Source organism: Leucopleurus acutus (genome assembly GCF_964270905.1).
Source record: "Leucopleurus acutus genome assembly, chromosome: 8".
NCBI lineage: Eukaryota > Metazoa > Chordata > Mammalia > Artiodactyla > Delphinidae > Leucopleurus > Leucopleurus acutus.
Genome location: NC_139151.1, coordinates 102,948,832 through 102,964,472, shown reverse-complemented (window position 1 = coordinate 102,964,472; position 15,641 = coordinate 102,948,832). Strand labels below are relative to the sequence as shown.

At 54.3% G+C, this 15,641-nt stretch overlaps 2 protein-coding genes across 2 annotated transcripts; one reads left to right on the top strand and one right to left on the bottom strand.

Moving 5' to 3' along the window:
* The first annotated feature begins 633 nt into the window (after positions 1-633).
* CFL1 (cofilin 1) lies at positions 634-4,197 on the top strand. Its single transcript, XM_082845840.1, has 4 exons — positions 634-740; positions 2,646-2,953; positions 3,233-3,309; positions 3,536-4,197. The coding sequence occupies exons 1-4, from the start codon at positions 738-740 to the stop codon at positions 3,646-3,648; spliced, it is 501 nt and encodes a 166-aa protein (XP_082701966.1). The 5' UTR covers positions 634-737; the 3' UTR covers positions 3,649-4,197.
* Positions 4,198-5,100: 903 nt separating this feature from the next.
* Positions 5,101-14,307, bottom strand: SNX32 (sorting nexin 32; the record flags this gene model as incomplete). Its single annotated transcript, XM_082845034.1, is given in 14 exon segments — positions 5,101-5,289; positions 5,292-5,318; positions 6,031-6,116; positions 6,192-6,351; positions 6,456-6,542; positions 7,317-7,356; positions 7,576-7,651; positions 7,814-7,919; positions 8,114-8,218; positions 8,377-8,500; positions 8,697-8,818; positions 8,939-9,049; positions 9,398-9,502; positions 14,272-14,307. Coding segments are annotated over 14 exon segments (1,374 nt in total).
* Positions 14,308-15,641: the final 1,334 nt, after the last annotated feature.

Here is a 15,641-nt window from a genome sequence, read left to right as displayed (position 1 = left end):
CCTAAAAACAAGTACAAATCTCTATTTTCAAAGATTTCCTCGTAGCCTTTCCCTTGCGTTTTTTTCTCTTATTTTATTGACGTTGCATATGGCCTTTTCTCAGTAGACAAGAGTGGCTTTACACATGGAGGATGCTTAACAAATGTTTATTGGATAGAAGGTGCCTTATACTGGCGATTCTCCTTGCTCTAGGGCTGGATTCCAGGCCAATGAATAGGTGCTTCAATTCGGAAAACCAAAATACTAACTCACTGAAAATTTTCAGACCAAAGGATCCAGATAGTGCCAAGATGGATCTTAGGAAAACCGTTTCCCTCCGAGGTAGAGAGCGCGAAGTCGGGGCTCATTTTCAGGTCATATTACCCAACGCCGAGGCCTTCGCTCAGCTCCGAGCATTTCCTGGGAAATTCGACCAACGGGTGCGCTCTCCGTGCCATAGCCCCGCCTCTCTCGGCTGTTTTGAACTACATTTCCCAGTATGCAACGTGGAGCAGGGAGGCCGTCAGGTGAAAAAGACTCTGTTACCCAGCGAGCCCGAAGACGGCGCAGGACCCTCGGACTTCATTTCCCGTCGGCCCGCGGGGGGAGCGCCGGAAGTCCGCCCCGCCCCTCATTGTGCGGCTCGTACTAAACGGAAGGGGCCGGGAGAGGCCGCGTTCAGTCGGATCCCGGCAGCAGCTGCAGCGGCTCTTGTCTTTTCTGGCTCTCCTTGCTATCTCCTTTTCTCTTCCGGAAACATGGTGAGCGGCAGGCCATGGCGCCGGAGGGGAGGCGGCTGTGGGTCGATCATCTGCGCGCGCTAAAGGGAACGGGGGAGCGACGTCGGCATCCCCTCCCCCAGCTCCCCGGGCGGGATGAGGGTCTCGTGCTGAGGGGCGGGCGGCGCCGAGACGCGCGTGCGCGCCCGCGGGCGCCGGTGAGGGCCGGCTTGGACGTCGCTCGCGCGCCCCCTGGACTCCCTTCCCCTCCCCCACCCCGCTGTTGCGCCCGCGCGGACAAGGGCCGTGGGGGAGGGGTCCAGGGCGCGCGCGCCCGTCCCTCGCTGAGCAGCCGGTGTCGCGCGCCGCGGCGGGGCCGAAGAGAGTCGGCTCACGGGGGCGCGCTCGACGGGAGCACGCGGCATCCAAACCTGGCCCGGGGGCGGCGAAGGAAAAGCGCGCGAGCGGTCTCGGCGCGCGCGCCCCACCCAGGGGCTGTTCCTATCTCCGCGTCACCCTCCCTCTCAGGCGGGTCTGTCTCGAGAGCAGGTGGCAGGGATGCTCGCAAGGGGCGGGGGCGGCGCGGCTAGCGGGGATGCGGGGGTGTCCGGGTCCGGGCGCAGGCGCCTGGGATTAGAGACTTGCACCGCGCAGCACAGAGCGGACAGCGCGGAGATCACAGCCGTGCTCGGGAGCTAGCGAGCCCACAAGGCGAGCTGGGTTCGCAGACTACACCCGGCGGAGGCTGGAACGGCGCTGTCGGCCGGCGCGTGCGCACACGGTCCGGCCTGGCTGCTGGGCCCGAAGCCGTGGACCAGCGGGGCTGTCGGCTTTCCAGGATGGGGCCTGAGGGTGGAGCCGAGTTTAGGGAAGTGACCCAGGCGGGCACCGCCCGGAAACCACCCCGTCCCCTGTGTTCGGCCCGAGGGCTGCGAGAGCCGAAGGTTGGGTAATTTGTCCAGGCCCGCAGCGCAGGGGGGCTATAAGCTTGTCGGTAAGGGCGCTTCCTTAGGGTTGAGGCCCTGGAGGTGTTGCTTCCTCTAGGTACGGGTTTTTTTTGGGGAGGGGGCTGAGTCTAGCCGATCTCCTTTCCCCGCCTACTCCGGAAGCGGCTCAATCACGTGGCCGGCTTCCTCTGCAGTTCCGGGAGCGGGGGCAGATTTCACCGTGGACAGTCTCACCCCCATTCCTGGCTAGGGTGGACCCCAATACGACCCAGAATAGAAGTTTAAAGAGCTCTCACGGAGCTCTTTGAGTTTGGGCCTTTGAGTTTGGACTGCTAACTTCTATCAGCGACCTTTGGGGCCTGCATTTTTTTCTGGAGAACAGGGAGTTGTCGGGTAGGGCCGTAATTAGGGGTTTGTTGTTCTTCCTTTGGTTTAGGAAGACTCCAGCAGAGAAAGGGATACCTTGTGTGATAACTGCGTTGAACAGTTCTGATGGGCTTGCTAGAACTGTTGAGCACCGTTGGTGACTCCTCTAGCGTTGTGGGTCCTGGTTCTCTCGTAGATGGCTATGACCTGGTTGTCTGGGTCCCTTTCTACTCTCTGTGAAGTTCTGAGTCAGCACTATGCAAAAGCTGAGACTGAGTACCGTGCGTCTGTAGGTTCTTTTAATTCTGGGTTCACATCTTGGCCAAGACTTTGCTTTTCACAGGTCTTTAATCTAGCCTGCAGGATGTCGGAGTGGGGAGGAATGGTGTTGAGTTATGTGATCAGAGGTCTCTTCTGTGGCGGCTCTTCTGGGGTTGTGTCACATCTGATCCTTTGACAGTGACTTGGGTGGGAAACTAGTGATACTTGTCTTGGGAAGGGGATTAATGATCTCTTGGGGCTGAGGACTATATTTGTTGACATCTAGACAGATTTCCTAAGAAAGCAAAGGAGGGACTTCAGGGCACGTCCCAGAAACTTGTTCCTTATGAGGTGCGTGTGGCTCGTCCTCTAGGCCTCTGGCGTGGCTGTCTCTGATGGGGTCATCAAAGTGTTCAACGACATGAAGGTGCGTAAGTCGTCGACACCAGAGGAGGTGAAGAAGCGCAAGAAGGCGGTGCTCTTCTGCCTGAGCGAGGACAAGAAGAACATCATCTTGGAGGAGGGCAAGGAGATCCTGGTAGGTGATGTGGGCCAGACTGTAGACGACCCCTACACCACCTTTGTCAAGATGCTGCCAGACAAGGACTGCCGCTACGCCCTCTATGACGCAACCTATGAGACCAAGGAGAGCAAGAAGGAGGACCTGGTGTTCATCTTCTGGTGAGCTTCTCCTGCAGGCACCTTTTCCTGTCACCTGCCATAGCTCTGCCCCACCCTGCTTTCCCAGGACAGGAAGGTCTGTGGCTCCTTGTTAACCCAGAGGTGTGCGTTTCAGGGGAGGGTGTTGTAATAAAATGCTTGTCAGTGAGGAACTTGATAAAAGCTTGAATGTTAGGGGCCAGCTCAGGGGTTTCTGGAAGTCCTGTATCGCTTCAGGGCACTTGCTAGACTTGGAGGAGGGGGCTTTGCGGTAAGTTCTCTGATTCTGTTTCCCTCCAGGGCCCCTGAGTGTGCACCCCTTAAGAGCAAAATGATCTACGCCAGCTCCAAGGACGCCATCAAGAAGAAGCTGACGGGTAAGGGCCAGCGCTGGTGGTGCCGTAAGCCCTTGCATTCAGGCCTTGGCTGCAGGGTGGGGTGGACGGCATGGTGGAGGAGAGCCCTCTCTCTCTGTCTCCTCTTCTCTGCCTGTTGGATGTAGCCTTATCCCGCCATCTGTTCTGCTGGCTCCTTCCCAGCTGCAGCACACCCACCCCCGCCCCAGGGCTCCCTCTCACAGATGCTCCCCCTTCTCCTCCACAGGGATCAAGCATGAATTGCAAGCAAACTGCTATGAGGAGGTCAAGGACCGCTGCACCCTGGCAGAGAAGCTGGGGGGCAGCGCCGTCATCTCTCTGGAGGGCAAGCCTTTGTGAGCCCCCTCCAGCCCCCTGCCTGGAGCATCTGGCAGCCCCAGACCTGCCCATGGGGGTTGCAGGCTGCCCCCTTCCTGCCAGACCGGAGGGGCTGGGGGGAACCCAGCAGGGGGAGGGCAGTCCCTTCACCCCAGTTGCCAAACAGCCCCCCCACCCCCTGGACCTTCCTCCTCTTCCCTCCATCCCTGACGGTTCTGGCCTTCCCAAACCGCTTTTGATCTTCTGATTCCTCTTGGGTTGAAACAGACCAAGTTCCCCCTAGGAACCCCTGTTTGGGGGGGACCTGTATTTTTTTTAACGACACCCTAGTTCCCCCCTTGTTCCTCCCTTTTCCCATGCTGCCAACTTCTAACCACAATAGTGACTCTGTGCTTGTCTGTTTAGTTCTGTGTATAAATGGAATGTTGTGGAGATGACCCCTCCCTGCGCCACCTGGTTCCCCTCCCCCTTGCCCCTGGTCACAGCCACTCATGGAAGCAGGACCAGTAAGGGACCCTCAATTAAAAAAACAAAAAAAACACACAACAATAAAAAGGCTCACTAATGGGATGTTTGTTTGGAGGTTGGGGCCCAGGGGACCTTGGGGGCCGGTAGGCTGGGAGAATGTGTAGCATCTCTTCCCTAACCCTCCTTCCAGCCAGCCCCACACACCCTCATTTGGCGCCAGTGACTAGCTGAGCCTCCTTTCTGACAGTTCCCTCTCTATATCCTGGCGTCATAGTTGGCACCAGCCTGGAAGGTAGTTGAGCCAGGGTGTGTCTGCTACTGGCTGCAGGGGTTCCTTGAACAGAGGGGCTTAATCCCTGAACTAGTTTCTTCTGTTGCCTTGACCCAGGTGGGCAGTAGGACAGTGAGGCCCATTCTGTGATCCCCTGTGCAGTCTTGCCCAGATGTGGGCCCCGAGACTGCAAGTTACTGGTTGCTTCTTGACCTTTTTCTCCACTTTCAGTATTTGGTCTTTGGCTCTGCTCTCTCCCCTGGATGGCTGACTCATTTATAAGGGCTGGGTCCAGTGGCTGCTGTGAGTCCAAAGCCAGGTTGAGTCTTTGGCCTTCTGCAGATGTGGCTGGGGGCCAGGGTGGGGCCAGCCAGGTGGAGTCCAGGACTTCAGACCCAGGTGTCTTGGGCTCCACCTTCCTGTGTTTAACCAAGAGAGTGTTGGCTGGAGCCCCACGCTTCTTGCTGGCATTGCTGTGGGCTCTTTTCCAGCCCTGTGCTTTGGGTTTTCACCTGCCCTGCAGGTAAGGTGGAAGTGTTGCCCTAGGGGTGGTGGTGATGGAGGATTTATACCCTGCCCCCTCCCCCCCTCCCGCCATCAACTAAAAAAAGCCTGGAGTTAAAGAGCTGGTTCCTTAGTTCCTTGGAGCTGGCCAGTATCTCTGGTAGGGAGGCAGGAAGGGGTAGTTCCATTTTACTGATTAGGAAATGGGTGTAGAGGATTTATAATTCGTTTTATGCGTGGTCTGTGCCAGGGTTTATGGGGGTGGTGGCACGCCTTGAAGACTGCTCCTGGATTCCAAGTTCTGGGTCTTGTACCTTCCCACAGAGAGCACCACTGGCACTCTGAAAAGTGGCTGAAGACACTGCAGGGGTGTCCCCCGCCGTGTTCCCCCAGGATCTGGTCTCTACCATGGTGCCCCGATAGAGGATGTACCTGGTGGGTCCTCCAACTGGGAAGTCAGGACAAGCAAGCCTCCTTGCTACAGAACCAGGCTTTTTATTTGTGAACAAGCTGGAGACAAATGAACTCAGGGGCCAGAGGTGGGTTGAGGCTGCCCCATAGCCTCTGGGGAGGGAGGTCAGGGCCCCTGGGTTTCCCCAGGTTAGGGCTCTGCTTACCTGTGGCCAAGTGTGGTGCCCATGCTGCCCTATCTTGCAGGGCCTGGCACCTTGGGGTAGGGGTAGGCCTTGCCCCGAGAAGTCACGGGGCATGGTGAGTGGCTCCTGGGGTGGGGAAGGAGGCATCTTGCTGGGGTGGGAGGTCGGGGGGCACTCTGGTGGCTCTAAGGTTCCCCCTTGAGGATGACAAGGGTGTTCCGGAGAAGCAGGGTGCTGGCCTGCAGAGGAGAGGTTCTTGATGGCTCCCATCTGCTGCTACCCCCTCTGTTTCCCCACCTTGGGTAGCCCCTCTGTCCCCATCCCTGTTCTCAGCAATAACAGCTACCATTTATTGAGGCCTCACTACCAATGACAGAAGGGAATGGTCCTGATCCAAAATGGGGAACTGTGGTCCTGAACAGCTGGGGCTGCTCCTGGCAGCCTGACCTCCCCCCAAGCTCCACCACACCCCCCATGCGCCAAGACACTTGATAAGGGCCTAGAGGCCCAGCGGTGGGAGGCCAGGAAAGCAGCAAGAAGGCTCGGTGAGGCTGGAGGGCTCACCTTAGCGTGTTTGAGCTCCAGCTCCGCCAGCTCGATGAGGTTCTTGCGGAAGGAGGAGACGCGGCGGGATCTGAAGTCCATGAGCTCTGGAGAAGAGAGGAATGGGGACCCCGGCAGAGTCAGCAGTGCAGTGGCAGGGGCTCCAGGGCCGTGGGGCTTACCCTGCTTGGCTGAGTCGGAGAGGCGTTCAAAGCGCTGGCAACACAGCTGCTGGTGGCTCTCGGCGGTCCGCACCTCCCGGTTCCTGGTGCGCGCCTTGTCCAGTGCCTTGTTGGCGTTCTCATAGTCTGCCAGCGCCCGCAGCCGCCGGTACAGCAGGTCCTGGGGCCGGCAGGGGCACAGGATCCCTGGCCCAGGCCCTTGCCTACCTGCCCGCCCTCCCTGGTGGCTCCAGCCCTGAGGTCTGCTCCGGGGCCACCTCTCACCTTGGCTGCCTGTGAGTCGCGCAAGTAGTACCTCAGCATGTCCGACAGCTTCAGGTCCTCGTCGGAAGCCACTCGGCCCTCCAGTTTCTGAATCAGGAAAGTGGAGGCTGGGGAGGGAGCTGGTGGGGGGGCAGCTAAGGACTGGGAGTGCTGCTGTTCATCTAAATACCAAGTAGGGTCACTTGATACCCACGCTATGTCAAGCCCTGTGGTTCAGGGGAGCAGGCCAGGGAAGGCTTCACAGAGGAGGTGGCATCTGATCTGGATCTTGGGGGTTGAGCAGGGCTTAGACGACAGCCAAAGGCTTTGCAGGTGTGCAAGCCTGGTATGTTTTCAGGGAACCATAAGTTCAGTGGGGCACTTGGGCAGCAGTGGGCCAGATCACAACAGGCCTAAGATGCAAGCTAGAGACTTGGGGCTTTGTGTCTTGGATAGTTTCAAGGAGGGATAGGGTCACTGAAGGGCCCTGAGCAGGGAAGAGATGGGGTCCAACGGACATTTTAGGAAGACGGGCACACTCTGGTGACTTTCTTGGAGAGGAGTTCAGAAAGAGCGTGTCTGGGGCAGGATGCTGGCAGCACAGAACAGTCTGCCAGAGGCACGTGGCACATCCTTGTAAGTGCCTCGCCAAGCCCACTTCCCACCTCCTCCCCCATCACCACACACCCACACTTGAGGCTGGATCCCTGTCTCCACTCCATCTCTCATTAAACTAGTCTGCAGAGTGAGTCCAGGGCCTCACTGAGCCCAAGTTATCACTGAACAATCCAAAATGACCCTGGAGCTTTCCCCTCTCCTGGGACACTCTCTTCCCTGCAAAGGATCATTGGGTGGCCTTTCAACACAGAAGGCAGTACTCACCCTTAGTCGTTCAAAGAGCTCTGCCAATTTGAGGAAGCTCCTAGGAGGCGGTGGGGAGGAGTTAGGGCAGGGGTCTTAGGGATTGCTTAAAGCTTCCCTGCCCTGGTGAACCTTCCCTCTCTTTCTCTCCCAAAGCCCAAGAGGAGCTTCTGCATCTCCCACTAGAGCTGATAGTAGGCTTCCACGGAGTGACCCCTCATGGACAGACACAGTATTACAGGCAAAGAAAGAGGGCAGAGGAGCAAGAGGGAGTCCTCACGTCTTTAGCTGGTTGACTTCTTGTGTTCCCAGACTGCTCAGTGCAGCTGAGATAGGGATATAATCATCTGCCAGGCCTGTTGGGGAAGAGCCGTCTATCAGAGCCCCTTGGTCTGCACGTCAAGTCCCACCCCTGGTGTTTGTGGCCATGGACAGACACAGGGCATTTCCTGCTCTCTCCTCTCCCCTGGGGAGTAGGGCCACTGGGGGGAATCCAGGGCCCCTGGGGCCCTGCGTACACTTGTGAGAGTGCATGACTCTGTCTGCCCGAAGGCAGGCGTCCCGGATGCGGGTGTGGTACTCCAGCAGGAAGGTCCTCTCATGCTCGAAGAAGTCATCCACCTCCTAAGGGAGCCAGACAGGACCCACTCACACCGAGTCACCAGGAGCAGCGCAGTCTCGGGCTCCCGGGCGTGGCACAATCTCCCTCTAGGCAGGGCCCCATCAGTGGCTTCCCTCCCACAGGGACCCAGGGTCTCAATCCTTGCTGGGGACTTGAGGCCCTGGGTTGAATCCAGAGAGGGGGCCCCCCAAGTCACCTTGAGCCCTGACATGCCAGTGATGAGGGCTTCATCTGCAGACTTCACAATATTCCTCAGAAACCCCCCAAGGAGCTCCTTCCTGTTTTTTCCTCGGACACTCAGCTGAGGCACACGTGGGGAGGGTGTGACGTCAGGGTGGGCATTTGCACCTCCCACCCCGGTCATATACCACTCGCCGAGCTGATGAGATAGAGGCCTGAGCCCACTTAGAGCCTTGCCCCCCACCCCCGGGGGGACCCCAGCTCTGTGGCCCAGCTCACATCCTGGCCATATTCCAAAAAGACAAAGAAGTTGTGGTCTCGACGCAGGGTGGGGTGGGCCGCCAGGCGCTGCAGAAAGACTTCATGCATCGCAACTGTCTTCTTAAAGATGGCCAGATACTCCCTGCAGAGGACGGCAGGCAGCTCGCGGGCCCTCCCTGGCTCCTTCCCCCCTCCTGCCCCCTTCCCCCTCGGCAGCCCTGGAGCGAGGAGCAGGGTCCTAAGCGTCCACAGGGGACAGTCAGGGGAGAAACTCTGGGGCTGTCAGGAGAGGCTGGGCTGGGGCTTTGTCACAGACAGGAACGGGAGGCGGCACTCACGCTTCCAGCTCCTCCTTCATTTTGGCAAACTCTTCCCGCGTGATAGAGCTGTCTCCCTCACCCAACTTCTGCAGTTTTTCCCTTGAAGCCTCAAAGTCTGGCCTTGGAGGGGCTGGGGGGATCTGCTCCAAGGAGGGACAGAGCTGGAAGTCCTCTCGTCGTTGAGAAGGCCGTCACCTGCACCCCGAAGCCTGGCCCAGCCTCCCGGCCGCCCCCCGGTGCCCAGGCCGGCCCCTCCTCACAATGAGGCCGGCGTACTCCTCATTTTCCACGTAGGCGTTGTGTAGCCAGATGAACTCCTCATGATGTCGCACGACTGAGAACTCGGTCCGGGCGAAGTGAGGGACGCAGCTCTGGAAGCCAGGGAACCTAGCTGAGGTGTCTTTCCTCCCCTGCCCAAACCCTACACCCACCAAGCTTCCTGGGCACCCACTTTTGGGCCTCCCCAATCCCACATCCCAGGGGAGGCCCAAGTTGGGGCTCACGCGTCCATGACTACCCTCAGGAGTGGACAGGGGATGGTAGTACTTGGGGCCTTAGGCAGGCAAAGGCTGTACGAGACTAGACAAGATGCCCTCTTTCTCAGAGGGCCAGGGGCCAAGAGCCAGGCTGAGGAGCCGGGCCCAGAGGCTACGCGGGCATCCGCGCGCCGGGCTCCTGAAGCAGCCATCTGAACCCCCCCTGCTCCGGCGCAGCCTCACCTTGGTTTGAACAGTGAATTTCACCTTGTCCCGCTCGCTGACGGCATCAGAGATCTCCACCTGTAAGGAGCTGTCTCCCTGCAGGTCCGGGGACATGGAGGAGGGCTGTGGGGGAAGGGAGGTCCCTGACATGACTGACCACGCCCCCCCCCGCCCATCCTCGCCGCAGGCTTCTGGTCCTCCTGCAGGGCCCACCTCAGCAGCATTACTCCCAACACGCCCTGGGGTCGCCGGCTGTTCCCCCCACCTCCCGAGGGATCCTGATAAGTCACTGCTCAGGGATTCACAATGACACTTTCCCACCCTGCCATCCTCTGAAGTAGGCAGAACTCTCCCTGTTTGATAGGCCTGGAAGCTGTGACCACCAGAGAGGTGAAATAACTTGGCCGAGATCACACAGGTGCAAAGAGGCAGGGCCAGATTTGAACAGTTTCGCGGTTCCAAACCCCATGCACTTCCTCAGTTACCGGCCCACCCCTTCTCAGCTGGTTACCTCAGGTACCTTTCACCAGGTGTAAAGTGAGCTGGATAAGATGGTCCCACCCCTTTTGAGGGGCTCCTGAGACCATTCCATTCACTACGTTTGGTACCAAGAGGCACTGACTTGGAGGCCAAGCACTTGTATTTTTTCTCTAAGTGAAAAGATCCCTGAGGCACCAAGTTACTAGTTCATCCTTACACTGAGCTATCTCAACAAGCATTTAGTGAACACCTGCTATGTCCACACCATTGTGCCAAGAGGTACTAGGGAGAGAGGCAGAGGCTCAGAAGCCACTCTCCCTTCAAGTACTACTCACCAGTATATAAACTGACACCTGCCCACCTCTCACACCCAGACGCCTCCCTCTCTCCTCTCACAGGCTTTAGCACTTATTTGGGACACTGTGGGGCCACTCTTAGACTTCTAGCACCATAGATTAATTTTACCTGGCCTTGAGCCTCATATCAATGCAGTTACACAGTATATACTATTTTGTGTCCATGTTCTTTAGTGAGACCCATCTATGTCATTGAGTGCAGTGTTTCTTTTTCATTGCTGTGTAGTGTTCCATCATATGACCGTATCGTAGTTTATCCATTCTACTGTTGGTGGTCTTTTGGATTATTTCAAGTTTGGGGCTATTATGAATAAAGCTGCCATGAATATTCTTGCATATATCTTTTGAGGGATCTAAGTACTCATTTCTGTTGGGTACGAGAATGGCTTCGTCAGAGGGTAGGCATGTGTTTAAAACGCTTTCATAGATACTGCCAAACAGTTTTCCAAGGTGACTGTACTAATTCACACTCCCTCCAGCATTGAATGAAAGTTCCAGTTGCACCACATCCTTGCCAATACTTAGAACTGTTAGTCCTTTTAATTTTAACCTTACTGGTGGAGGTACAGTAATACTGCATTGTGGGGACTTCCCTGGTGGTCCAGTGGTTAAGACTCCATGCTCCCAATGCAGGGGGCCCGGGTTCAATCCCTGGTCAGGGAACTAGATCCCGCATACCACAACTGAAAGATCCCACATGCCGCAACTAAAAAAAAAAAAGATCCCACATGCCACAACAAAGATCCCGCGCGCGGCAACGAAGATCCCACGTGCCACAACTAAGACCAGTGCCACCAAATAAATAAATACATCTTTTTTTAAAAAAATAGTGCATAGTGGCTTTAACTTGTATTCCCTGGTGAGAAATGATATTGAACACCATTTCATGTACCTATTAGACATTCAGAGATCTTCTTTTATAAAGTGCCTATTCATGTCTTTTGCTCCTCCCTGCCATACTCTTTTAAAAATCAGATCATCTTTCTCTTATTGATTTGTAGGAACTCTTTAAATCTCCTGGAGACAAGCCCTTTGTCAGTTATATGTTTTGCCAATATCTCCTACTCTGTGGGTTGCCTTTTCACTCTCTTAATGGCTTATAATTTTACAAGCTCAACATATCAATCTTTTGTGGTTTGTGTACTCTTGAAGAAGCACTCCTACCCCAAGGTTATGAAGATATTCTCCTATTGTTTTCTTCTAGAAATTAACAGTTTTAGGTCTATGATCCATTTAATTCATCTTGTATGCAGTGTAAGGTATGGGTTGTGATTCATTTTTGCCCTATAAATAGCCAGTGATTTTACCACTATTTGTTTAAAAACACTATTTTTTCACTATTGATTTGTTTTGGTAGAAAATCAATTGACCTCATAAGTGTGATCAGTTCTGTATTCTCTGTTCTGTTCCACTGATCTATATATCTATACTTTTGATAATATCACACTCTCTTGATTACTGTAATTGACAGGCAACGTTGAAATCAGGTAGAATTAACTTTGTTCTTTTTCAAAATCATTTTGGCTATTGTAGGTCCTTTGCATTTCCACATAAATTTTAGAATCAGCTTGTTATTTTCTACCCCCAAAGAACTTTCTGGGATTTGATTGAGATTACATTGAATCTATAGATCAAATTGAGAAGGACAGACGTTTTTACAATACTGAATCTTCCAGTCTATGAACATGGAATATCTTTCCAGTGATTTAGGTCTTCTTTAATTTTTCTCAGTAATTTTATATATATATATATATATATTTATTTATTTGTTTATTTTTGGCTGCGTTGGGTCTTGGTTGCTGTGTGCGGTTTTTCTCTGGTTGTGGCGAGCGGGGGCTACTCTTCGTTGTGGTGCGCAGGCCTCAGTAGTTGTGGCTCGCAGGCTCCAGAGTGCAGGCTCAGTAGTTGTGGCGCACGGGCTTAGCTGCTCTGCGGCATATGTAATTTTTTATTTTGCATATTTTGAAACTGTTATTAGGTGCATAAAATTGAGGAGTGTTTTCCTTTTGAATTGACTCTTTAATCATTATAAAATGTTCCTCTTTATTTCTAGTAATACTTCTTTCTTGTCTTCCAGTCTGAAATTGATAAAGCCACACCAGCTTTCTTTTGGTTAGTGTGTTCATAGTGTACACATTCCATCAGTTTTTCAATATTTCTATGTCCTTATAGCAGGTTTCTTTTGTTGTTGTTTTTTGTTTTTTTTGCGGTACGTGGGCCTCTCACTGTTGTGGCCTCTCCCGTTGCAGAGCACAGGCTCCGGACGCACAGGCTCAGCGGCCATGGCTCACGGGCCAGCCGCTCCGCGGCATGTGGGATCTTCCCGGACCAGGGCACGAACCTGTGTCTCCTGCATCGGCAGGCGGACTCTCAACCACTGCGCCACCAGGGAAGCCCTGGCAGGCATATTCTTAACCACTGCGCCACCAGGGAAGCCCAGATGTTTGTTTTTTAACTGTACTTTTTGTTCCATTCATTATTATTGTAATTACTGATATAGTAGGCTATAAACCTGCCATCCTACTTTTTGTTTTCTCTTCATCTCATCTGTTTTTTGTTCCTTTATTCTTTCTTTCTTTCTTTTTTAAATAAATTTTTATTGGAGTATAGTTGCTTTATTCTTTCTTTCTTGATTTCTGTTAGATTACTCAAGTATTTTATGTTATTTCATTTTCTCTGTTATATTTTTACTTACATATTCATTTATTACTCTTTTCATTTCTCTGTATTTATAGGAGAATTTTGAAGAAGCCAATGATTACTCTGGAGGACATGGTCTAATAACAGATTTTCAAAGAGTCTGGCATCTACAAAGGTTAGGGGTGCACCCATGAGTTTGACAGCCCAGTATATCCTTAGAACACATAGCATCCACTATTACTGGTAACAGTAATAGTAATATAATAGCTAACACTTATATTTGCTCTACTTATATGCCAGGCATTGGTCTAAGCATTTTATATATATTAAGTAATTTTTTTTTAAGATTTTTTTTTTGATGTGGACCATTTTTAAAGTCTTTATTGAATTTGTTACATTATTGCTTCTGCTTTATGTTTTGGATTTTTGACCACAACGCATGTGTGATCTTAGCTCCCCCACCAGGGATAGAACCTGCACCCCCTGCATTGGAAGCCAAAGTCTTAACCACTGGACCGCCATGGAAGTCCCTGTGTTAACTAATTTAACCATGAATATGAACATAGATAAACACTGAAACAGATGCTTTCTGTTCCATACTTTGGTCTCTCACCCCTCTCACTTCTTCAAATTCCACTGATCCCCATTCCTCACTTCTTGGCTTCTCCGACACCCCCATGGCAGGCTCTGCCTCTGTCCAACTGCCCCCCACCCCCAAAGTCTGGCTCATTGGTGCAATAGGCCCCCAAGTCCCCTGTCTCCTTCCTGCTTGGTAACTGCTTGAGGGAGATGGGACTTCAAAGATGAACCACAGCTGCTCCATCCTTATCCTCAGTCACAGTCCACTAGGCACATTCCTCCTACCCCTAAAAGCGTGCACCTCTGTATGCCCCACCCCTAACCATCCTTGGCACAAGGATGCTCAGAAACTATTTGTTGAATGAAGTCAAGAGGAAAGAATGAATGGTCTCATGATTACATGAACATAGATACACAAGTGAAGCCATTAGTGCTGAACAGTATTCCCCCACCTTGGGAAAGGAGGAGGGTACTCCAGCCTCTTCTCAATCCCTAACATCCTTCCTTCTTCCCCATCAAACCAGCATGAGTCGGTCCTGGGAAGGGGATGAGTAAGAGTGACGGGTCCTTTTCCATCTGTCGGGGCCACGGTAAACCCTGCCTCCTTTGACATCCTCACCAGCCCCCATGCTGATGCCACGGAAGCGCCCCCACCCCCTTGCTCAGGTCTCGCCTTTCTCTAGCTCATGCGTGGGCACGAACACACACACACACACACACACACACACACACACACACACACACACACACACACACACACACCATTCCCTGATTGGGCATCACTGGGTATCATGGAGTGAGGTGAAGGTTGGGAGGGTGTTTGCATCCTTTCTGTACCTTGCTCTCCTTCCCAGCCTCTAGATGCTCCTCCATCACTCTCGTTCTCGACTACAGCACACAAGAATTCCGCGGCGGGTTACTGCCCGCGCGCTTCCGTAGGTTGGTCCCCGGTAAATCGCCCCGAGGAAGGGACGATGACAGAGGCTGACAGAGGCACTCTCCCCTCCCTACCAAGGAGTCACCTGGAGCCGGGCGTGGTTCCACGCCGTTCCCTCGCAGCCGCGCCTTTTGATTGGGTAGCAGGTTTACCGTGCGGGACGCCATTGGCTGCAACGCCTGTCGTTCCTGTGCCTGGGCCCCAGCTTTTAAGGGGCAGCGCGGAACTGAGAGGGCCGGGAACAGCCCACAGCTTGGAGAATGGAGTCGGGGGGCGGGGGGGCTCTAGAATCGCAGAGGTCTATTGTCGCGTCAGCCCACGCCCCAGGCTGGCTGACTCCCGCCCGCCGCCCCTCTGGGCCGCGCCTTCTAACGACCTGGCGCGGCCTGCGCGTGCGCACTACCCTAGTCTCGCGCCCTCCAGGCGGTGGGCGGGGCGGCGGGCCAGAGGCCTGGGTGGGAGGGTGGGGTGGGTGAGGGGAAGGGGGAGCTGGTTTGGAGGGGCGGACTAGGGACGAGGACAAGGGCTAATGTCTTTGGAGAAAGGGGTTCCGTTTGGACATCCGCTCTGGGACATGAGGGAGTGGCTGGGTAAGCCGCAACGGGCGGCGAGGGGGCGCGACAGGGCCCGCGGCCAGGGCGCCCGAGGCCAGGCGCGGACCCTCGGGCGGTCGCAACTGGAGCCTGGAAGCAGAGGGGCGCAGACGATGCGAGAAAAATTGTGGATGCCCTGGAACGGGCTCATGGTGATCGGGAAGAGAATGGAGCTCCTGGGTAGAAACACGCAAAAGCCTAGGATGTGGGACCCGAAGCTTGAGTCTGAGGACTGGAGACTGGAAGATGTGGAAAAGGCAGTCTTGAGAGGAAAGTCAGGCCGGAGTCAGGGAAGGATGGATGTGAAACGAGTGCGCAGTGTAGCAAGTGCATTACAGGCTTCTGCGGGTTTGCGGAAAGACAACTCCAAGGAGGTGTGGGGAAAGCAAGAAGTCAGACACGAAATAGGGGCTGAATCTGAGAATGCAGGGACTACAGCGGGGTCTAGGGGGGGACCTGGGTTTAAAGAGAGGTTGAAGTTTACTGGAGTGGGAACCAGTGGAGAGGACTCGAGATCCAGAGGATACGAACTAGGGCAGAATGCGGAGGCGCTGAGGTCAAGTGGAGAGAAGCTGAGGTCAGGTGGAGAGAAGCTGAGGTCGAGTGGAGAGAAGCTGAGGTCGAGTGGAGAGAAGCTGGTGTTCAGCGGGGAAAGGCGGGGATCCAGGGGAGAGAAG